The 24,134-nt window shown below is 53.0% G+C and overlaps 1 protein-coding gene across 2 annotated transcripts in view; it reads right to left on the bottom strand.

Annotated features, from left to right (window-relative positions):
• The window catches only part of CCDC88C (coiled-coil and HOOK domain protein 88C), a 129,060-nt gene that overhangs the window by 4,543 nt on the left and 100,383 nt on the right, over positions 1-24,134 (bottom strand). For both annotated transcript variants that reach the window (XM_077780868.1, XM_077780869.1), the window contains exons 21-29: positions 21,699-21,842; positions 19,223-19,409; positions 17,238-17,383; positions 14,725-14,814; positions 13,183-13,421; positions 8,364-8,552; positions 5,382-5,447; positions 2,496-2,564; positions 1,334-1,623 (exon numbers count right to left, since the gene is read on the bottom strand). In XM_077780868.1, coding sequence (XP_077636994.1) covers positions 1,334-1,623; positions 2,496-2,564; positions 5,382-5,447; positions 8,364-8,552; positions 13,183-13,421; positions 14,725-14,814; positions 17,238-17,383; positions 19,223-19,409; positions 21,699-21,842 — 1,420 coding nt within the window. The remainder of the gene's footprint in view (positions 1-1,333; positions 1,624-2,495; positions 2,565-5,381; positions 5,448-8,363; positions 8,553-13,182; positions 13,422-14,724; positions 14,815-17,237; positions 17,384-19,222; positions 19,410-21,698; positions 21,843-24,134) is intronic.

The following is a 24,134-nucleotide window of genomic DNA, read 5'->3' as shown; positions in this document are numbered from 1 at the left end:
AATCACAGATGCATTAAAAATCCTTACAAGGGGGCACCTGAGTGGCTCAGTCGGTTAAGCGTCTGACTTCGGCTCAGGTCATGATCTCACTGTTCGTGGGTTCGAGTCCCACGTTGAGCTCTGTGCTGACCATCAGCTCAGAGCCTGGAGCCTGCTTCAGATTCTGTGTCTCCCTCTCTCTCTTACCCTCCCCTGCTCATGCTGTCTCTAATAAATAAAACATTAAAAATTAAAAAAAAAATCCTTACAAGATCTCAGAGTGCCTGGGTGGCTCAGTGGGTTAAGAGTCCAACTCCTGATTTTCAACTCTGGTCATGAGATCGAGCCTCACGTCATGGAGCCTGCTTAAGATTCTTTCTCCATCTCCTGCCCCTAACCTCTCCTTCTGCTCATGCTTGTGCTCATGCTTGCACTCATGCGCACTCAAAAACAAACAAAAAACCCTTACAAGATCTCATTTGCAAGAAAGTATCCTTCATCTGTTCAGTAACCCAACTGCTTACATGACTGAAGGCAGGCAGAGCATGCAAACGGCACCCGTGCAGCTTCAGGAAAGCTAAACAGAGACACTGGCAAGGTGGCTGAGGAGGGTACCCTAACGCCAGTGACCTCTGGGGGTCAGAGCTGCAGAATGCAGGTCAGCACATTAGAGCTGGGGGTCAATCTCAGTCGGCCACATGTTCTCGTATGGCTTCAGAGCTAAGAAGAGTTTTTACATTTTTAAAATGATTTAAAAAATTTTTTTAAAAAGAAAAGCCTTACGTGACACTTAAATGAAACTCAAATGTCAGCGTCCGTAAGTTCTGTAGGAACACAGCCATGTCCATTCATTGACAGATGATCTAAGTCTGTGTCCTGATGAAAATCGCAGAGCTGAGAGGCTGCAACAGAGACTGCATGGCCCAGAAGGCCCAAGATATTTACTCTCTGCGGAAACAACCTGCCAGCCTCTGCTGGTGAAGGCTCAGGGTAAGTGGGTATTCGGGGCTTTGCCACAAAAGCCACTGTGAGCTCCTAGCCCCGCCACGTTGGGTGCTGGCCATATCCCGAGAGAAGCTCCCAGTGGTGGGCACACCTCATCCCTACCCTCTATGCTGGCAGCAAATTTCTGCCCGCCCACCTGACAGTGGAGAAAACAGCCTACAAGGTCTGGGGCCGGCTGCCCGCGCTCAGTGGCTCGCTAGCCAGTGGGTATCCTCCCCGGTCCAGGCCACACCACGCCCACCCCCATCCCTTCCCGGGTCTTCACTGCCAGGGTCTTGGCCCCCAGTGCCAGTGCGGGCAGCGGGTGGGGGGAGACAGGCTCCCTGTGTCCACGCCCTGGGCCACTCACAGGTGTGGGGGAGTGCCGGTTGCTCTCCTCCAGAAACTCCTCCAGGGTGACCATCTCACTGCTCGGGGAGGCAGAGCAGGGCCGTCCCCCAGCGTGAGGCTGGCCCGCAGCCCTCCTCTGGATGCCCTCCTGGGGGAGAGGCCCGTTCCGGGGCGGGGGGCACTCATGGCGGCTGAGGGAGGCACGTCCCGTGGTGCTGGCGTCCCGTGGCAGAGTGGCCGTGTCCCGGCTGGGGATCAGGTCTTCACTGCTGCAGCTCTCAGACCTGCCGTGGAGCTGGTCAGAGGAACCTGGGAGTGGGGCGGGACAGAGGGACACACGTGAGTCTCCCTCGCCGTCTCATCCGCCTCCGGCGGGCTCTGTGCTGCTTTACAGTCACCGAAAACAGCCTGCTGAGGCGCCCAGGCCACCCTTCTGGGCTANCCGTCTCATCCGCCTCCGGCGGGCTCTGTGCTGCTTTACAGTCACCGAAAACAGCCCTGCTGAGGCGCCCAGGCCACCCTTCTGGGCTGCGACTCGGATGTTAAGAACGTTTGGAGGATTTCAGTCTGGCATTTAAAAACAAAATTACTTGAGATAAAAGTTGAAAGCTTCCGGTAACGTTTATGTTATTATTTAATATTAATAGCCTGAAGGCACCACACTCCTCCATCCGTGTGTCAAAGGCTTATTTAGCACCTGTTCCAGTTCCAGGCTAGGGGGCTTCCAGGGGCTGGTCAGGCGCAAGCAGAGGAAACAAAGGATCTGTGAAAAGTTTCCAGTCTTGGGACCACACATTCTTTTTAAACGCACGGCAACACTAAGAGACGATACTGTGCGCTATGGAAGTTAAAAAAAAAGTCAAAGAATCGAAGTCATCCCACTCCGGCCACCACAGATGGAACTATGGTCAGCACCCCCCACGCTACAGATGAAGTAGCTCCGATTCAGAGGACAGGTGGGGGGCCCGGGCCCCCAGAGTTGGTCTATGGGGATAAAGGGATTCAAATTCAAATCCACTCGAAGGCCATGCGTGTGCCTGAAACAGCACGGTGTGGACTCCACAGGGAAATGCCTGATGCGGCAGACCACGTGGTGAAGGTTACTGCCTTAAGTGTAAAACGAGGCCAGAACCAAAGCCCCAGATAGAAGGAAAAGTGCGTGGAAGCCGAGGCTGACCCACCTTTCAGGTTAAGAGGCGAGCTGTCGCTGGATGCATTCCGACTGCTCTCCAAGCTGCCTGGCCGGGACACTGAAAGGAAACGACTCTCGATGTGAAGGGGCCAACAGGCAGGTGTCCCCCGGACGAACCACCTGACCCGAGGAAGGCTGTGGAACGAAGCACGTCCACGCCAGAGTTCAGGCAAATGCCCCCGGAAGGATGGACTCGGGGGCTCTCCATCCCCCCATCGGGAGCTCCGGCATCACCAACGTGTGTGTGAGGCACAGCGTCCGGGAGGCAATCCAGAAGCGACAGCGAGCGTTGTTTTTAGTAGTCTAGGGCCACAACTTAAGACGATTTTGTTAACAATGGGAATCACACACACAACTCCAGACCGAAAGAAAAGGGCTGCTCAGGGTGAGCCAACGGTTGAGATGAGAGCGCCCGCGCCTATTACTACATAGAACTTTCTGGAACACGTGTGAGACCTGGTGGGGGTGGGAGCGAGGAGACGGTGGGGTGCACGCCTACATCCAGGGCACCTTCACTTTGCTGATCCATGGGAATGAGTCCTGGGACCCCTCAGGAGGGGAGGGAGGGCTCGCTTTTCCTGGCTGTGGCCCTTCAGCTCCTTGCTTCCTCTGCCTCAAATTTCCATCTGCCAACAAGGGAAAAATTGAGCCTTCTGGGAGACAAGGAGCTTGGAGACAGCGGCTCGGCTCGCCTGGCTGCAGGAGCAGGGGCTGCGAGTAGATTCACTGCTGCAAAGGGCGGGCTGGCCCGTCAAGGCCGGAGACCCCCTTCTCCCGGCCCACTCTTCCAGGAGCCCTGCCCGCCTGCCCTGCACCACTGCTGGTCCTCCTGGCCCACGAACCCCTGGGGGACAGGAACTGCCTTTCTGTCATCCCTGCGTCCACCTCAGCACGCAGCTGGTGTGGAGCCGAATAGCACAGAGAACCAAAGACACACTAGGAGGCGCTGTGCTCGCTGGGCCCCTGGGGAGAGTTTGCTCTTGCTTCCCTGGGTCTATAGGGCTCCCAGTTCCCAAGTGCTGGTGCGCTCTGCAAATAGCAGGCATCTGGAAAACTCTTACTAGCAAACAGGGTTTGGGGAAGAGCCAAAACATCCTTAGTTTTCACGAACGGTGTAAAAGCAGAGCAAGTCCCCTCTTTCAGAAGGGAAAAATTTTAAAAAGCTGCACCTCTCTCTTTAAAAAGGAATTAAGTTTCTGGGGCGCCTGGGTGGCTCGGTCAGTCCGGTTGAGTGTCTGACTTCAGCTTAGGTCATGATCTCACTGTGAGTTCGAGCTCCATGTAGGGCTCTGTGCTGACCACTNGTGGGGTGTGTGTGTGTGTGTGTGTGTGCTCCTCCCCAGCTCACACCCAAAAAAACAAACATTAAAAAAAATTAGCAAGGAATTAAATTTCATTAGAAGAAAATGGTGATACAGATCAATAGGGCCTCAAAGCACTTTTGTTTACTCAACTAAGGCACTGAAAACTGCTTTTCCTTCCTTTCCCGGATAAGAAAAGCAGGAATTGGAGTGCTTCAGTAAAAAAATTCCCCTGGCGGTCAGCCGCTGGAGCCCCAATCTGGCTCCTCAGTGCCCCCAACAAAGCACCACGGCCAGTACGTCCAGGTGTGTTACCCTGTCCTTGGTGCAAAGACACATGGGCCCCTTACGTCAAACAGCTGTGCCACAGAGCATGTCCTTCCACTCATACGGAGTGCCAGGGTCTGTATCTGTAGGAATGTCAGCATCGTAAGTCATTGAAGACCATGATGGGCAGGAGAGAACGCTATAGTAGCTCCTATGTTTACTGTTGATCACTTCCAAAATGAGCAGGTTCCTTGTGAGCTTTCTGAGTTTAAGAATTATTTCTCTACCCTTCTAGGATTTTTGTTTTCAAAAATCACAAAAACCCAAAGTAGCTTTTAATTTTTTTTTTTTAATGTTTTATTTATTTCTAGGAGAGAGAGAGAGAGAGAGAGAGAGAGCGCGTGCGCGTGAGCGAGCAGGGGAGGGTCAGAGAGAGAGGGAGTCAGACTCTGAAACAGGCTCCAGGCTCTGAGCTGGCAGTCAGCACAGAGCCCGACGCAGGGCTTGAGCCCACGAACCGCGAGATCATGACCTAAGTGAAAGTCGGACACTCAACCGACTAAGCCACCCAGGCGCCCCAGCTTTTAATTTTTAAGAAGGCTGGTGTGATTCACGATTTCCCTTCTGCAGAAACTTGCAACGTTATCTCAATTAAACGGTCAAGTGCTTCATCAATTTCTAAGACTACGTATAACTCGGAGCTACTATGGAAAACTAAACTCCAACTGAGGACAGGGAGGGACCTCCCTGAACTCAGTGCTCCCTGTGTGGGTCACCATGATGCCCTGGCAAACCTGAGGGGCACCCCAAAGCAAGGGCAGTTGGAGCCTGCAGAAGCGAGATACTTGAGAAGTGGTGACTTCCGGGGTTCCTGGGTGGCTCAGTCAGTTAAGTGTCTGACTTTGGCTCAGCTCATACTCTTGCAGTTCCGGAATTCAGGCCCTGAGTCAGGCTCTGCGCTGACAGCTCAGAGCTTGGAGCCTGCTTCAGATTCTGTGTCTCCTTCTCCCTCTGCCCCTCCCCAACTTGGGCAGTCTCAAAAATAAACATTTAAAAAAAAAAAAGAGGTGGTGACTTCCCTGTCCCCGGAGGTATGTAAGCAGTGGCCACATGCCCAGGACCCTGGGGAGGGCAGGAAGGAGCCTGGAGGAACTGCGGCCCCTCTCCATCCTCACTTCAACAGGATGACTTCACTTCTACTCATTTTGTATGTCGGACTTCCACACAGGACTGCACTTTAAGGAAAAGTACTGCAGAGGAAAACGAGTCTGAGACCCCAGGCACAAGGAAGCAGCACTGATACTCACTGTACTGCCTGTGGTTGAACTCCAGCTCCAGGGACGGGTCCCAGAGGCTGTCATCTGAATTATAGCCTAGGGTGAAAGTAAGGTCATTGGTTATTAACACAGGGGTTTCTGGAGCACTCTGAAAAACTACGGACTCTTAGGAAAAAGTGTATTTTTATTTGTCATTTGACGCAGCAATCTGACTTCTAGGAATCAATTCTAGGAAGGGTTGCTTGAAAAGACTGTGTGTGATATGTGGCTGTGTTAGCTGGCATGCAGCTTTAGAAAGAGTAAGAAAGATCTCCCTGGTGTACGCCTAAGTGGAAAAAAGAATCAAGGTACATATATACCACTTATTTTTGCAGAAAGAAACACCAGGAATTTCGACGAGTAATGAAAGAAAAAAGGTATCCACAGAGTGGTTTTTTAATGGAGTGCAGGGGATGGGGGCTGAGAGGGGACCTTGAACACTGAGGACACCTTTTCACATAATTCAGGTCTCTGAATCTATATTACATATTAAAAAACACAGGGTTAGGGGCACCTGGGTGGCTCAGTCGGTTGAGCATCCGACTTCGGCTCAGGTCACGATCTCACGGTTTGTGAGTTCGAGCCCCGCATCAGGCTCTGTGCAGACAGCTCAGAGCCTGGAGCCTGCTTCAAATTCTGTGTCTCCCTCTCTGACCCTCCCCCACTCGTATTCTGTTTCTGTCTCAATAATAAATAAAGCATTAAAAAAAATTAAAAAACCCCACAGTGTTAATTTATGAAGAAAGAAGTCTAAAATTGAAAACAAACAAACCTCACTGCATCAAATTGTTAACAACCACACAGAGACATTTACCTGCAGTGAATTCCGAATGTAAGGCCCTGAGTGTGATCCTTAGTGAGATGGAACTTAAAGAGTAAAAGAAACCTAAAGAAAATATCGCTTAGTAGATTTCTTCTAATTAGTAATACTGGTATAACTTATTAAGCCGTTTACTGCATATTTGGGGGAAAAAATAAGTGTTTCAGTAGACCAATTTCTGTATTAAAAAAAGGACACACAAATATGAAATCAAAGAAGAAAAAAAATCCCCGTGATGTTAAATTTGAATTGGAAATGTTGACACAAACTTAGAATTATATCTACCTGTCCCATCTTTCTTTACTGAAAGGGCCCAGAAGCAATGGCAACTTTTTAGTGCCTGGATCTCGATTATTAAATTCTGCTCTAGGGGTGTCTGGGTGGCTCGGTCGGTTAAGCGTCCGACTCCTGATTTTAGCTCAGGTCATGATCTCACAGTCGTGAGATGGAGCCATGCTCAGTGTGGAGCCTGCTTGGGATGCTCTCTCCTCCCCTCTGCCTTTCTCCCTTGGTTGTACATGCACGAGGTCTCTTAAAAAAACAGAAAAAACAACAACGATCAATTCTGTTGTTCTAAAAAAGATTTGATTTACTTAAAGAAACAGCTGATTCTAAGGTGGGGGAGGGGGGTGAGTTCCACTTGAAGCTGGCTATTTGCCCACCAGCAGTGAGTACTGGGGAGCATAAGTACAGAACGGCAGGGAATCGCATGGCCAGGGCTGGGTCTGCAGAGGTGACCCACCTTCCTGCGGGTTTTGCAGGGGTAGGAATAGCCAGAGAGGTTTCTCGGCTCAGGCCCTGGTTTAGGACTGGGATCTAGACAGGGCCCACAGGTTAGTCTGAAGGGCTGGACCTTGAGCCATGCAGGCCGCTGGGAATCCGAGGGGAGATGGGGTCCCGGCTCCTCCCTGAGACCAGGCAGGCCTTCTGTACCCCAGGCCCCGGGAGAACGGGGAGACTGCTGACTGCTGACAAGGAGCTCAGAGCAGGCCTGTCCAGTCAGCACGTGACACCATCCCCTTGACCTCCAGCAGCAGGTGACTGCCTCTTCCAGTGTCTGGCCAGGAATAGAGAAGGACCGCCTGACTGCCCTGTGTCCACTCAACTCCTCTCCCCGGTGGCGTTCGTGAGCTGTGAACAAGGTCGTGGAGCCAACCCAGGCGTGCCTTGAAGGCAGGGACCCTGTGTGCTCACGTTTCAAGAGTCAAGCGTGTGATGGTGTGAAGAATAGTAATCCTTCCCAGCTCTCTCCAATTTCCAGCACCCCAGAGGCACCCCTTCCAGCTGCTGCTAGAGATATTTTCATGTCTCTAAACCGTAAGCAGGATGTCTTTTTTTAGTTTCAAGCAGGTCTTCCTTTCTGTTGTAGATTTTAGCCTTCTAAGTTCTTTCCCCCCCTAACTGCTCTCTTTCACAGCATCCTGTTCTTATTTCATGGGTACAATCCCCTCACTTATCTCGGACTCTATTAACAACAGGCATTTCAAAGCTGTCACTTCTGTGCTTATTGTCTGTTTACTCTATAGCCTCATACTGGTTTTGGTCCCTGTGGCTGGAAGCTCTCCTCTCCTTCAGGTCCAGGGACCCCTGAACTTCCCTAGGCCTCACTCCGCAAGACGTGACTGTGCCATTCTGGGGGGAATTTCTCAAGCTTATCAGATGGCTTGAAGAACACTTTAATCTCCCGTCCAGAGGTGTGGACACGTACAGCCCCTGGCGCCCTGGGAGACATTCAGTTTGTAAGTCCTTCCCCAGATCCCCTTGTCCTCAGCTTAGGAGACATGCCCTCCACTCTCTTGAGTGACCTCCAGTTCAGAGGCTCACGTTTCCTCCATAGAGAAGAAACCTCCCAACTGCCAGCACGGTGGAGAGAGGGCATTGGCTGCATGTAGCCCAAACTCCGGTTCCCCTCCCTCCTGGAGCTGCTTACTTCCCCCAATCCCTGAAGAGTGCTGGTGACCGCAGCTTAGGATCGGGCCTCCAGATGGTGGCCGTCTGCCCCGAGTCACACGGCTGGTAGGCAGAATCTGTGCCTTCATGATGCCAAAGCTTGTCTACAGCTTCCCTCCTCCGCTTACCACCTCGCAGCCTGGGGTCTTCAGGAAGGACCCTGGGTACTTATCGCTCTTACTCCGGAGGAGCCCACGACTCACCTTTGGTGCGGCCTGGGTGCCGGGAGATGGGGGTGGAGCTGGAAGGGGTTGTAGTGATGGCCGAGGTCGAGCAGGTCCGGGAGCTCAGCTCTGAGGGCCCAGGTTTCACGGCTGGGTCGGCGGAGGCCTCGGTGCGTTCAAGGCCGCCTCTGTGCGGGGACCCTTGCTTTGGTTTTAGGTCCCCAGGGCCTGGGGCAGAGAAGGACATTGAGAAATGGGGCTGCAAAAGGCCGTGCGAAGGCTGGGCTGCCACACTGAGGCCTAGAAGCAGGGGCACCAGGGCACACGGACCACAACAGGGACAGGGGCTGGGCTGCGGCTCCGACAAGAGGCTCCACGCTGGAGGCCCAGAGAGGCCGGGCCCGGCCCTACAGACGGACCCTCCTGCGAGCCCTGACAGGCCGGGAGAAGATAAAGGACTCAAGAGGAGACACTGACCATTGCTACAGGGGCCACATGGAACCATGGGGCACACGTGCCGTGTGCAACTCCAGGGACTGAACTACACGGTCCTCACTACATCTGCTCAGGGTCACTCCAGGCCTGCAGCCGCGGTTCGAAGGCCCAGCGCGTGCATTCCTCCAGCTAGCTTCACGAGCGGTTTGAGAAAGACGTTCATGGCCACACTAGCCACGCTAACTGATGTAGGAGTCTCAATTTCTGGAAGAGTGACTTCTACCTTGAGTCTTGTGCTTTTCTGCATTCGCTGTATTTTCTACCATGAACACATACTCTTATTAAACAAAATCTGTACAAAAATATATTTAAAAAAACCTAACTCATTCCACCTACCTAGTAGTAGGAAAGGGGAAGGGTCTCTGAAGGGAAGGTAATCACCTTGTCCCACCCCAGGAACCCAGCAGCTGGGGACGCAGAGCCACGGCCCTCCAGCCAAAGTCTGGACTCGCGGGGAAGTCTTCAGTGCCCAAATCTTACAACTTGAAACCAAGGCAAAATTTGGATTCTGAAAGANGGCGGGGGGGGGGAAAAGGGGGGGGGGGGGGGGGGGGGGAGGGTGAGGTGAGCAGACAGCACAAATGGCAGGGAAACAGGACAATCCCAACGGCATGCTGGTGAGACAGAGTCCTGGGGGACCAGGAGCACGGTGGCCCGCGGTCCCCAAGGTGGAGTGCGGGAGATGAAGTCAGGGCCACACTGACCGGCTTCAACAGCCTGGTAGGGATGTATGTATTTTTACGGTTAGGCTGATACCCGTTTTCCACCGGTATTCTTACTGACGGCACTGGTAAGAATCCTTCCCTTTAACATCAATTTAAGTAGCAATGGTGAGTCAATTCAAGGGAAAACATGGAAGTGATCATACAGGTGATAAAAAAAAAAAAAGATGTGGTAAAACTCAGGAAGACCCACAAGAATGACAGAAGACAGCGAACAGTGCAGTAGCTAAAGGCCTCTATCGACCAGCAACCCTCCACTCTGGGCGTGACTGCCGTGCTGATGGTCTTTCCGTCCACGTCCACGAGGTCAGAGGGCTACCGCACAGTCATAAAACTTCATTCTGGGCTGCCCTCGGGCTTGGCAACATCGATCCAATTATACAGAATGCTTGAATGGAGCAATAAATCCTTCAAAACACAGAGCACATCTGAAGAGGGCCTCGTCAGCAAAAGCCAACGATGCGGGGCTCTGACAAAGGAAAGGGCAGCAGTTTTAAATTTAGCTGCTTAAAAGTAAGTCTTAAAAGAAAAAAATCTCACTTGACAGAGGCCATCTATTTTAGGAAGCGAAGCGACAACCGACCAGTTTTGCTGTACACACGGGCATGACATAAGCCTGCAGGTGCGAGAGAGGGGAAGGCGGCCCACGGCCACCGGACTTACTGAGCACGGACATCCTGGCCCCAGGACCTGTGCACGGATGTCCCGAGGCTCCCCTAAATCTGTGCTGCGCTGGAGAAATGGTCCAGAGGGTGTGACAACTCATCTTCTCTCTTTTGAAATCAGAATCCACGCTGGCTACTTTAAGCTTGGCTTGAACTGGGGTCGGGAAGGAGGGGTCCACTATGGGTCATCTGGCCTTTAGGTACTCTTTTTTTTTTTGTTTTGTTTGAATTTCAGAAATGAAGGAGGATTACACGATGAAGACATATGATAAAGGAAAAGGATTAGAACTCTCCAATTTCTGAAAAAGGGACAGGCTCGTTAGGAGAGGATGGGATGTCAGAGGAAGACCAGAACCGTAGGCGTTTAGACAGAGTTGGATGGGCCGTTGGAGACTTGTCTTTGTCCTTGCTTTTGCTTCTCAAAAAGGGACTCTTTTTGCGCTGAGTTGCTAAATTGTTATTCCCTGGAAGACCCAAGAGAGGAAGGAAAAAAAAAAAAAAAAGAAAAAGAACAAATAAATGAAATGAATAATAACAAATGACTCTAAATTAGCTAAATGTAGTCAGGAAATCAGAATCCTGTCCAACCCAGGAGAGACGGAAACAATACCCAGGACAAGCCCAGAACCAGGACTCGGTGAATCATTTATGCTCTGAGTCAATTTAATTAATTTTCCCGGCATCTTCGTGCCAGTGCTTCACTCTGCACGGGAGGAGAATGACAGACTGCTCAAGGAGCCAGTGGCTGAGGCGTTTTTCAATTTCAAGGTGTTAAATTATTAAATAAGGATGTTTGTTACTTTAGGACCCAGCTTNCCTCCTCAGTGTGGCTCACATTCCTGTTCCTGTTCAAAGGCCTTGGAAAACTTCCCTAATGGTGTGTTTCTGGCCTGGCGTCATGAACAGCCTACCCTGAAGTATTCACCAATAACTCTGTAGATCTAAAATATCCTCTTTTGACAGTGTATGTTTAAAAACAATGAAAAGACCACGTTTGGCACCACCCCTGCTGCCAAGAATTGCTTCCTTTTAGATCTCCCGCACTACCTCTACTCCAACCCCACACTTCATGGCCTTTAAAACAGAGTCCTGTCAGAGCAGACGCTCAAGTCTTACTTTCTGAACACGTAACATCGACACAGCTGACGTAACCCACTTCTCATTTAGGATTCAAGCCATAAGGGATCCTCGGGTTATTTCTTCCTCCACAGCACCACCTGGTGGCCGGTAAGGGACCTCAGGTTCCGCCGCATGTATGTTGAGCATCTTCTGGGACCAACACGGCTTTAACAGCTCACAGTGGTCAAGAACTCCAACCCTGCACCCTGACAGACGTGAATCCCAGCTCTACCAGTGATTACACTGGCAAGGATTTAATTTTGCCAAACCTCACTCTCTCAGCTCTGAGGAGGGATGATTAATCGTGCCCACCAGACGAGGTGGTTAGGACTCAATGAGACAGGTAAAGCATGTAAATTAGCTACGGGGATGCCGAGTCCAGAGGAAGCACCCCACGCATGGCTGCCGCTATGAATAATCGCCCCTGACCTGCCCATTCATGGATCAGCTCAACAGTCTGGACCAGCCAAGTACTTTTTTTCCTCCCAAAGTTTTGCTAGCTCATTAGACTGACGGTAGTTAACTCAGTCAATTTATAGAATAATACAAGTGGAGGGGATAAATGGCCAACATGAAAACCACAGGCAACAGGGCCCCTCTAGAAACCAAGGTTAGGCTTTCTTATCACTTGACTGCACATGAGCCTTTTACCTAATCTGATCTCCTGTAAAGAAGGGGAGGGCAAGCATTAGTCGCCAATGTGTGCGCGTGTGCACGTTTTCTCCTCTGCATTCAAAAGTAACAAAACAGGACCTCGCATGGTGACTGCCCCCCGCCCCCCAAAGGCTTGTGCATATGCTACACCCACAGGGCAGCTTGTCACCGCCAGCCATCAGCACCTGGGGACACAAAGGTCTCAGGCCTGGTCTTCAGATAGTCCTAGCGTCCTGCATGAAAGTTTAAGTTACTCAGGGTGCAGGCTTGGCAGGTTTATGGGTAAATAATCCACTAAGCACCATTTAAAAGTGATTTTGAAAATTTAACAATTTTTTATGGCCACCGCTGTGTTTGGCTGATTCTAAGACACACATTCCTTCCCATCTCTGAAATCAGGACACAGCTCCGATGGCGTCAGGAAGTCACCGCCGGCCAGGGGGCACCTCTGATAAAAAGGTCACTGCCACTACCAAGTTACGTTGTTCCTGTTTTCCGTTCCCACCTGTGCAAGCAACCTAAGCCTTTGGAAGAGTTCTCCAACAAGCGTGTAACAGGCTTCCTGAGTGGTAGGGCACTGCCTCTTCTGACTGCCAGTGTTTTTGCTTCCCGGGTAGTATATTAAATAATGAGGCAGCGTAGAGCTGAGAGCCTCTAAGATATGATGAAACACAACATACACAACTAGAAATCCATTTCAGAACCTCTGGCAAACTCCAAACGACAGGCCTGAGTGAAAGGGTAAGCCGTGCCGCATGGCCGCTAGGACTCAGGGACGGTCCTGAAGATCTCGCGTGCATACAGAACGGGTTAAATGCACCTGGGATCTCCCTAAAGGAACAGCTCACTCTAAATCTTTGTCACATACAGCCCCACAACATACACCACCGAGCGTGTCCCTACAGCGCCTGTGTAAGTATCTGCTGTGGACAACAGACCCTATCGCAGCGAACGTGCCGAGCGATGGTGTTCATTCTAAAATGACAAAACTGTTACAGGGCGAAGCCGCTGATGTGGATGTGTATCTCTTACCTGGCTGCTAACATACACGAAGAGGCAGCTGCGTGTGCACGAGGCACCCTCTTCACGCCCCTCTGCACACGCATGCACATCCACGCCCCATCTCTCGCCCCACCCCTCGAGGCACGGCCATTCGGAGCATCCCTTCCGGAGCCTGGCTGCAGCCCGGCCGGCCACTCGTACCTTTCCCCACAGGCCCGTTGAGGGCGTCCTGCTCCTCTGCACAGCTGGAGCCAGACGGGGCCGTCTCGGGATTGTCTGGCTGCGACCGGAGGGGCTGAGAGGCAGATGGCGGCGCCGGGTCTGAGGACTCCAGCTGCAAGGGAGGGCTGTCTGTGGTTGACTTCAATCGTTCTCTGGAACCCTCCTTCTTTGGTTTGATGAGTTTGACTAAGGCTTTGGCTCCAATCCAGTGGTTTTTCCTAGTTACGAGCAAATTGTTAGGAGGATGCAGCCGACCCGCCTTGCCCCCCCAGCAGGTCATGGGGTGGAGGGGACCCTGATGGGAGCTGGACTTTCCATCACAAGCCTGGAAGCCATTAATTTGGGACTCAGAGTGATGGTGCTCTTCATCACCATGATCAGTGAATTTGGGGCTCAGGGGTGGAACTTAATTCTCAATTTGAGGCCCAGGGATGGCAGGAATGTGCACTGCAGCAGACATCCACACTAGTCTCTGGGGAATACAGAACGTCAAACATGGCCACTGACCCTTGATTATCCGTGCAAAACAAAGCGGTGCTGTGCTAACCTCATCTGTGTCCTCTGTTCTGTCAAAATGCTATTTTGGAACAGAATCACAGACTTCCTCATCTTCGGTTAAAGTTAACAGGGAGCGAGGTGAGCATTCTTCACCCGGTCTGTGGCGCCAAGGAATGCGGGAGAGCGGGAGGCGGGTCGAGGAGGAAGCCGTTTCAATTAAAACCAGTGAATTTCAAAAGTAAATGACAGCGTTCAGCTGACTAGGAATGGGGGCATCCTGACACAACAAAAAAAACTGGCTCTGAAACTAGACAGCACCGTGTCTGCACAAACCCCTCGGTCTCCTCATCTGGGCCTCCATTTCTCTGACAGACAGAAGGGTGAGGCTGAGGTTCTGAAATTCTGTGGTTCACCAGAGAAGCCTTGAGGCTTCATGGCGATTCTGACTTTGAGGCTGGACCGGGACAGGACCCGAGGGCCGGCTCCTGCAGGGGGCGGGGAGGGTGGGACAATCCTGCTGCATGATGCCGGCCCTGCTGGGAGACAGAGCCAGCCCCACAGCCAGGAGGCTGCTGCTCCCTGGAACGAGGAAGGTCTGTATTTGTGAGGCGCAGGGGTTCCCGTGTTCACCTGCAGGGGGTGCTATACCAGCTTCCTTCCCAGGAAACGGGAATGTCATTTGCATCGTCCTGTGAAATCCTGAGACAGAACCTGACACGGGAGCCCATGTGTCCCATTTTAACGGCTCCAAAAACCACAGACTGCCTGCCTCCTTGGAAGGGCCGTGGCTAAATTAAGCCCACGTCTCCTCAGGGTCAGCTGGCATCCGCCGTCCTTCACAGGACAAGGCTGCGTGCAGAGGGCGGGGCTGAACGTCCACCTCCCTTCTGTCACGGAGCGGCCTGCACATGGGGCTCTGTGGAGCGGCGGCACAGGCCCTAGAAGACGGGAGTTTTCACCCCACTCACGAACACGGAAGCTCTCTGCTCTGGGTCTAAGTCACAGACACGTCAATCAACTCACTTCTTGGGAGCAGGGTCATAGAACTTGTACTGATCCATGATCTTCTCCTCCAGTTTTTCCTTATGTCTCCGTAAGGCATTTAATTTGTCTCTGTGAAGAGAGAGGGAAGGAAGGGGGGGGGAAGGCTATCAATCCAGTTTTAATAAAACGTACTTACTTCATCAGCCCAGCCCGAGACCTTTTCTGGGATTCAGACTCCATAATGCTTGTGACTCTCATGATCATGAAGCTGGGAATGTGCGAATAGAAATGTCTGGCATGGGTCCAGGAAGCCCTGATACCGTGAGGAGGCTTGAAGTGCTAAATCACCTAGGGTCTGGGTGCGAGTCAACTCAAGGGAGCAAACTCCTAAACACCTGAAAACTTGCATATTTCTAGAAGCTCTAAGGACCTGNGTGGCAGGGGGTGGGGGGGCAGGGGAAGGTATGCCCTCAGCGAGTCAGTTTAGCAAAGTTAGACCTGTGACCTGGACTCATTCCAGTGCCGCTTTCTGAGAACATTCCACCAGGCCAAACTCAAAAGCTTTTGGGGCCAGACAGTGAAGATAAGGAGGAGCAAAGCAGGCCTGGAAGGAACAGGGGGAGCGGTGGGCACGGTGGCCCAGGCAGATGGCCGCCAGGCAGGGATGCAGGAGGCCTACAGGGCAGACCTGCCGAGTTTTCAGAGAAGCCAGAAACTTCGGTCATGAAGCAGCATGTCCTGATTTCTGAATACTGGAAACCAGTTCACGTTTTCAGAAACACAGAAAGGATCAAGACGCCTCTGGACCCTGGGGCTGCCAGAGGGCACCTCCGCGTCCCAGGAGAGTCTGGCCTTCCTGATATGAAGGGTGTGCTTCTGGCTGGCTTTATCTCAGGAGTCACGGGGGTGGTGCCCTCTACACGCACTGCCCGGCCTCTCTGTCATGGAGCTGCAGAGGCTCCACCCAAACCGAGGGCCTGGGACGTCACCGCACAATGAACGCCCCAAGAGTGACAGCTTCGTGAACCTCTGGCGCCCGCCGGGAAGCCCCGCTCTGCACCCAGCCCCCTGGCTTGATGTCTGTGCTATTCTTCTGTCCTCACTGGCATGCTGCTCGGCCTTGAGCACTTCGGTGGCCATGGGGCCCAACAAACACACAGCAACGCCCCGCAAGCGGGCACTGCACCTCTGCCAGGGCCCAGAAGGGTGCTCGGCTCAGCGCAGGCGCTGGCTGAGACCCGGGCATTCCGCAGACACTCTCTAATGCAAAACCATGATCAAATCGTCCCCCTTTGGTACCAGGCTCTTATTCTTCTTGTTGGCACCTGCCCAAACCCCTGCTGGCAGCTTTTATCAGCTGGGTTACAGGCAGTCAAATCAGTCGGACCTGCCTTAAATTTACGGCATGGTTTTCAACGTAAACCATCCTCCAGTGGGTGGCGACCCACCGCTACGGGAGCAGATGAAGACAGAAAGGTAAAGCAGCAGCACCTTACGCTGGAGAGCGGGGCCAGCGCGCCAGCATTCACCGTGACGGCGTCCTTCGGCCAGCCAGCTTCCTCTTGTGTTCCCCACGCTGGCCGGCTGTTCCCACTCACGAGGGAGGACAGCCCGCCCACCATGGCACAGAGTGGTGAAAATCACCCCAGATCCAGGAGATAGATCTTGGATTACTCGACTTCTAAACCATGAGGTTTCCAGGACCGGGGCTCGCCCCCAGACTTCTGTTTCTGGCAGCTTCGTCGGCCCTTCTAGACAGGCATCCTTTTGGATGATGGCATCCTTCCTGGCAGATCCAAACTCCTGAGCTGTGCACGGAAGCCCTGCTCACTCAGCTGAGCGCCCACCTCCTTATGCTCTGTGCATGTTCCCCGCACCCAGCCCACTGCTGGGCTGCACCTTTAGGTCCCCCACCTGCCTGCCTGCCCCTCATCCATGTCCACAACAGAGCCCCATCTCCCACCGCCATGTTGCCTTCCATGTAGCTCAGTGGGTGCCCTGCACAGATGTGCTCCTCCCACAGCCCACCAGCCCTCCCAGTTCCTGGCCCGCAGGGAACCGGATCTGTGCACCCCACGGGGCCCGGGCCAGAGCGAGCACTTCCGCTACCACCAGCTGAGGGAGGATGACCACAGCACGGCAACAACCCACTTTCCAACAGTCCAGGCGCAAACAGACACGGGTGACAGAAAGACGCCAGTTATGACACCTGTCCTCAGCCTTCCACTTGGATTCTTCCCGGAGATACTTCTCATGGGCATTGCCGTAGTTTTAAAAGTGACCTTAATTCCAAAAGCAGATTCTGAAGCTTCTGATGGTGGGCACTGCCTTTGAAAAGTGAACAAGAGCCAACCACCGCCACTTACAGAAACCTAGAACCATTCCAGGGAAGCCCAGAGAAGGATGTGCGGGGAAGGTAGTCCGTCCCCTTGCTCTCTGGATGCCAACAGGCTCAGCGCCATTCTGTCCTCAGTGTCACAGGCCCTGGATGGGGCCGGGGAAGCCTGAACCCCCCCCTTGTCTACAGGTGTCATCCCCACAGGCGCCCTTACATGTACTGCTTCTGCTCCTCGTGGTACTGCTCCTTACTCTCCATGTTCTGCTCTAGAAGCATCTGGTTCTGCTGGCTCAGCAGCTGGATCTGGCTCAGGAGGTGATGATTTTCTTCCTCCAAGTTTCCCTTCAGACGGGAGAGCAGCTACAACACAGACCGACAGCGTTTCAGACACTACGTGATCCCATGATTCCTTTGCTGGGAGTGTGGCTTCCAGGGGAAGGGCCACGTGCCCGGGGACGTGCGCCCCTCCTCTGCCAGCGAGAACCCGCAAGGACCAAAAGAGACAATGGCATGGGAAGAGCTGAACTCCCTCTGCACCCGCTCTGCCCACTGGCAGCCACGAGCAACATGTGGCCATTGAGCACTTACAACGCAGCTCATCTGAACTGAGGCGTGCCAAAGTACGTGACAGATTTTAAAGGCTTAGTAATAGTAAAGAACATAAAAGATCTTTTGGATACACATTGAAACGATAATATTTTAGATATGTTAGCCAAAACAAAATATATTATTACAATTAATCCCATCTGTTTTTACTTTTTTAATGTAGCCACTAGAAAACATTAACGTGTGCATGTGGCCTGTGCTGTCTGGCAGGCAGCTCTGCTCCTGAAGAAGGTTGGTATCTCTTTTCTGCAAAGGGCCTGGCACTAAGTATTTCAGGCTTTCCAGACTGGACGGGGCAGGGGCGGGGGGTGGCGCCTTTTGCAACACAGGAAATAGCCACAGGCAACAGGTAAATGGCCTGGGCATGGCCACGTTTCCATAAAACTGCTCACAGACACGGACACTTAAATTTCCTAGCATTTCTGGGGTGCCTGGGTGGCTCATTCGGTTAAGTGTCTGACGTCAGCTCAGGTCATGATCTCACCATTCATGGGGTCAAGCCCTGTGTCGGGCTCTGCTGACAGCTCAGAGCCTGGAGTCGGCTTCGGATTCTGTGTCTCCTTCTCTGTCTGCCCCTCTCCCGCTTACACTGTCTCTTTCTCTCAAAAATAAACATTAAAAAAATTTATCTTTAAATTTCCTATCATTTCTACTTGACACAAACTATTCTTTTGATTTCTCCCAACCGCTACAACTGTAAAAGACAGTCTTAGTTCATAACTGTACACAAACAGGCAGTGGGCGGGATGTGACTCACGGGCCGAGGTCTGCCAACTACTTGTCATGGTTGATGGAGCGGGAAAATCCCAAGCTCTGGCTTCACACAGAGCTCCATTCCACCACTGTAGACCCTAGGCTGGGGTCTGCTAGAAATCCTAACGCACTGCCCTGTGACAGCGTAGCCCATGGTGGCTGAGGCTCCCTCTGGCTGAAGGTCTGGCCCTCACCTCCTCCACATGCCCCTTGCCCAGCCCAGGGGGCCTTGAGGCAGCTGGGCCTTGGTTTCCTCAGCTGTGATGGCCCACAGGGCTACCACGAGCTCAAAGGAAAAGGCCCCTGAGCGAGTTTCTGGACAAACGAGAGGCAAGAGGAGCGGTGTCCTGGGGCCGGTGCCGTCCTCGGGGCATCGTGAAGCTGGGGAGCTGCCCAATCCACTTTGCTGTGGTCTTGTCTGTCCTGGGGCCTGCTTATGATTTCATCGGAGACGGTTTTTGCCGTCTCAGAAGACAATTTCCAACCCAGTGCCCCCACAGGGCTACCTCTGCCCCTCTGGAAACCTGGGCACTCCTGAGTAAGCTCTATACCAGCTGCCCCGGGGTACAGGATCCGGAGCCAGAGTCAGCCATTCACGCCATTTCTTGAGAAGAGCGTGGATACTGAATCGCAAAGATGAAAGTGTAGGCACAGCCAAGGGGATGGAAATAAGTCTGTGCTGTGCTGTCCCCACACGGTGAGAAGCCCAGGGCAGGCAGAAAGGTGTTTCTCAAGCACCTCTGCCAATCATGGTGTCTGTCTCCCCTTTAAATGCCTCAGGAGCCCCGTGCCACCACCCACGTGGTCTTCGAATGCCGACGCCACGTCCCGAGGACTCACCTCGCAGCGGTTGTCCAGCTTGGTCAGCGAGATGTCCAAGTTCTGGTGCTGCTCCTTCAGCTCGTCAAACCGTGCCTGCCAGCGGTTTAGCTCCAGCTGTGAGCTGTTCAGGGAGGTTTTCAGCTCCTTGGTGTGAGCGTGCAGCTCCTCGTACTCCCCCTTCAGCTGGTGGTGCATGAAATTGACCCTGGGGGCGGAGAGCCACAGGCCAAGAGCTGAAGAGCCATCCCTGCTGTGCAACCTTACCCAAGAGGGTAGCCTCTCTGGGCCTCGGTTCTTTTACGTGTGAAATGAGGGAGTTGAACAAAATCGACAGTGCTCAAACTGTGTTCTCTGGGGTTCTGTGAGGGTCCCCCCAGGGCCCCCACACTGGGCTGGGGGGGACAGAGCGGGCAGGCTCAGACACCTGCTTTGACAGAGCATTCCTGCTATGTCTTTTATCCTTAAAGCTTTGGCTTCTCTGCATACGTACTTGGAAAAAAGGGTTCAGTTGCTAGCATCTGTCTTTTTTTTTTTTTTTTTTTTTAGAACCAGAACATTTTTGTTCCAAAATCCTGTGTCTATGTCTGGCTCTTCTTCCCAATTTCTAGCTCCTTTCTAATTTCAACTCCTGACATAAAAAAAAAATAGGAGATGCCAGGATCTTATGGAAATCCACTAAAATTATAATCGTCATATCTATTATCTGACTGGGGTTTCTCGCGGGAAGATTTGGATCAGAAAGTTCCAGTCACTGGAGAGGCACGGATTTCGTTTGGACACAGACAGATGTGTCTTGTTTGCCCCACATGCTTCTTTTGAATGGATCAGCGTGCCAATATATAAAAACCTGAAAGCCACATACCAATACTCTCATGTCCAGTTTCTCTTAAGCAAAAAGCATAAAATGGAAAGACGGCCTGACAGCGGTGAGCCTGCCGCCCGGCTGACAAGCTTCAGCTGGTGTGTGCTCCCTACATCACTGTCCGCCCACCGCCGACACTCCCTCACCCACAGGCCTGGTCTCCTCGGCCACGAGAGGCACCCGTGTATGTGGCCCCAGTGCACATTTACGCAAGGACGTGGAGGGGAAGTGGCTTTATGTGGTCACTGCTGTAAACCCGGATTCAAACCCTGACTCTGAACAAATGTGTTCACCTTTGAGCCTGTTTCTCAACTATCAAAAAAGGCGGGGGTGGAGTGGGGAACAATACTAGTACAGCTGATTCTCATTATTTGAGGTAGTGACGCGCTGCAAGGTCCCCAAGCCCACTGACAATGAACCGCTGCTCCTTGGGAAAAGGCACGGTATAGGTTCCTGTGTGCTCTGGTTACATTTTAGTCACCTGGTCAAGACATTCCTTATTTATTTTTAATGTTTACTTTTGAGAGACAGAGAATGTGAACAGGAGAGGCACAGAGAGGGAGACACAGAATTTGAAGGAGGCTCCAGGCTCTCAGCTGTCAGTACAGAGCCCGACGTGGGGTTCAAACCCACAAACTATGAGATCATGACCTGAGCCGAAGTCGGACACCTAACCAACTGAGCCCCCCAGGCATCCCCTTATAGTTTAAACACACCTCACGACCATCAATACACTCACGGCCACAGCACTGTGGGTCCTACCTGAACAGAGCTTCTGTAACATCTACTTTACCCTTAAGGCCATCACAGCCTTGCACATAGAGCACAGGACAGCACTTCAGCACTGCACTTGGTGAGAATTTTAAAGAGTAAAGTTGCCATGAAAGAGGATAAAAATACGAAAACCCCATAGGTCACAGGAAGGATGCTTATTCGCAGTACGAGAACTCAAATAGGAAGGCAGAGTGCCCTTGTAGGACCTCGGCTGGAAATGTGTGCATCTGGTGACTCAGGTACCATGTCACCCCAGGCATGTGCATCAAAGCACCATGTGCATCAATTTGGGGGGGACGCATACATTTTAGGAAGGAGGTGAATTCACAACAGGGAATGTGTGAATACTAAGGATCAACAGTGTGTCCTTCGTGAAATCGCCACGCAGCCTACATCAGATGAGGGTCTGTGCCCAATGCAATGTGTCTCTCGTCCTTCCATCCCAGCAACCAGCTAGAGGCCTCGCTCAACTGTGCCACCCAGCTGTGAACAGGACAGGGTTTATAAAAATACAGGAGTGCAGGGCGCCCACGTGGCTCAGTTAGCTGAGCATTTGATTTTGGCTCAGGTCATGATCTCGTGGTTCGTGAGTTCAAGCCCCTGCGTTGGGCTTTGTGCTGACAGCTCGGAGCCTGGAGCTTGCTTGAGATTCTGGATCTCCCCTTCTCTATGCCCCTCCTGCACTCGTGCATGCACACCCATGCTTTCTCTCTCTCTCTCTCAAAAACTAAATAAAAATTTTTTTAAATAAAAACATAAAAATACAGGACTGCCAGGAGCCCCCTGGTGACCTCCTCTCGGCGGGCTGAGCGGGTCTGCGTGAAATCCTGGACGGCAGCTGCCCCGCACGGAGCTCACCTGTCCAGCTCTCCCCGCAGCCGCTGGTTCTCGTCCACGGCCATGGCGCCCGTCCTCTGCTCCTGCTGCAGAGCCTCCCTCTCGGTGTGCAGGACCTTCTCCAGCTCGTCCAGCTCCGCCTGACGCTTCAGCATGTCATCGTGCCTGGTGGAGGGGAACACACTCGCTGGGACCTGGGTGGGGGCCTTCTTCCCCTCCAGGTGCCTAACTCCCCAGAGGACTGCGACGCCACCCACAGAAGGCAGGGCTCCTCTGCAGGCCTCTCTCTGCACAGGCCCCTCTCTGGAGGGGGACAGGGAAGGGAGCAGGCAGGGCGAGACGCAGGGCAGCAGAAAAAAGGGAGACCGGTGGCCGGGAGAGGCGTCGGGGCCAGGGGCGTCCTCCAGCCCCACAAGTCTCCTCGGTCCCTCAGGCTCCCTGTCAAGGCAGCCGTTCCTCCTCTGGCCGCCTGGGGAACACCAAAGCTAGGTTTCCTGGGCCCTGAGCCCTTCCCTTCGGGAGTTATGGCTACGTTACTAGGTGGTTCACTAAGCACAAACACATCTAAAAGAAACCACAAAATAAACAGCTGAATTCCACCACACATAACATAACAGTTAATCCCTCTTCACTGGGGCCTGGGCAAGCCCTCTCCCTTCTCTCCTCGTTCTTAGCCTGGTCTTGGTGCCAGGCCAGAGGCTTGCCTCGTGGGGCCTAACGGCTGCCAGTGCCCACCTCTCTCTCTCTCTCACACACACACACAGAGCCTTTTCTCAGGATCCCCAGCCCTCCCCCTCCCCCACCACTTGGACTTTTCTCTCCTTCTCCAGCCTCAGTCTCTGTGGGTTACTGCGCGGCCGTCTCTGGGAGGCAGCAGCAGAGCACAGGACGGACCCCTTCACAGCCCAGGCTGTTCCTCCTACTTGCTGGAAACGTCTCTGTTCACAGATGACTCAGGGTCTCCCCAAAATCCACGGAACGACAGAGGCACTGAAGAGCCTAAGTTAACATTGTTTTGAGATTAAGGCCTCCATTAAGAGCAACCTCGGGCTGCACGTAGCCCCAACTCCTCAGATCGCTCAAGGCTAAAGCCATCCTCGGACGGCCGTCAGATCAGCTAATCAAAAAACATTCCTGTGGTCTGAGTCAAGGCTGGGAACTGTAGACAGTTATTCTGTACAAACTAGCCAATTTCTCACCACTTGCCTGAACCCCACGTGGGCCCTCTGAACTCACCTCATAATTGGTCATTTTCAAAGGATTCTCAAATGTCATGATTGGGTCCCGCCAAAAGTAATGGACACCTCACAGATACTGAATGGTCAAAGCTGTTACCATGGGTGTTGTAACTGGTGCTTATGTGATGATGCTATACGTACACGTGTGCACTGTAACACCCCCGTCCCTTACCCCATAANGCCAGCAAGGACATGGGACAAGCACGGGAAGCGGGTATTCGACTGCTCCCTCCTATGCAGCTCTGTGGGCTCGAGCGCCCGCCGCTCTGTAGAAACACAGCTGTCTCCTGGGTCAGGGTCAGGTGCACGGCACCCCTCCCACCAGACTCTGGGTCCTGTCTAACCCACCCAGGGGCCAGGAGCGCTCAGGAATCTGCTGTGGGGAGGAGCTTGGACAACGCTAGCTGAGTGTACGCGAAACCCAGCACGCTCCGTTGTGAGGGGTGCCAAGTTAAGATCCGTAGGTTTCAATGCTCGTAAANTCGACTGCTCCCTCCTATGCAGCTCTGTGGGCTCGAGCGCCCGCCGCTCTGTAGAAACACAGCTGTCTCCTGGGTCAGGGTCAGGTGCACGGCACCCCTCCCACCAGACTCCGGGTCCTGTCTAACCCACCCAGGGGCCAGGAGCGCTCAGGGATCTGCTGTGGGGAGGAGCTTGGACAACGCTAGCTGAGTGTAGCTCCGTTGTGAGGGGTGCCAAGTTAAGATCCGTAGGTTTCAATGCTCGTAAATTTTAGATTAAAAAAGGAAAGGAGGACAGGCAGGGGGAGAGAGAGGTATGGCTGAGGAGCAGACGGGGGTTTCACTATGCTGTTCTGTTTGCTTTCTATATATTCACAAGCTGCCAGAATCGAAGGCTGGAAAGAGCATCCCAGGGAATGCTGGGAAAACGAGGCTGGGGAAGCCCGAGGGAGCAAGCGTGTCACTGTAAAATGGCAGCGGTGGTGAATGGTTGGGAGAGGAAGGGAGAGGCGGTGCGAATCCTCAGAGAAGCAGGGACCCCAAGGCTGGGTCTCCCGGAGGTGGGACTGGGCACGGCACCCCCTTCTCACTCGGGGACCCCCCCGCGTCACTCGGCCTCCAGCTGCATACACTCGTCCAACCCCCGGGTGCGACTTTCGATGGACTTCCTTCTGGGAAAGCCGGGGTGTCCGAGGAAACGCGGGAAGGCTCAGGCGCGGCGCAGGGACGCGACCCCGGGGGGGGGGGGGGGGGGCGCC

This window comes from Crocuta crocuta, unplaced genomic scaffold (assembly GCF_008692635.1).
Source record: "Crocuta crocuta isolate KB4526 unplaced genomic scaffold, BGI_CrCroc_1.0 scaffold299, whole genome shotgun sequence".
NCBI lineage: Eukaryota > Metazoa > Chordata > Mammalia > Carnivora > Hyaenidae > Crocuta > Crocuta crocuta.
This window is presented reverse-complemented; position numbering and strand designations above follow the sequence as displayed.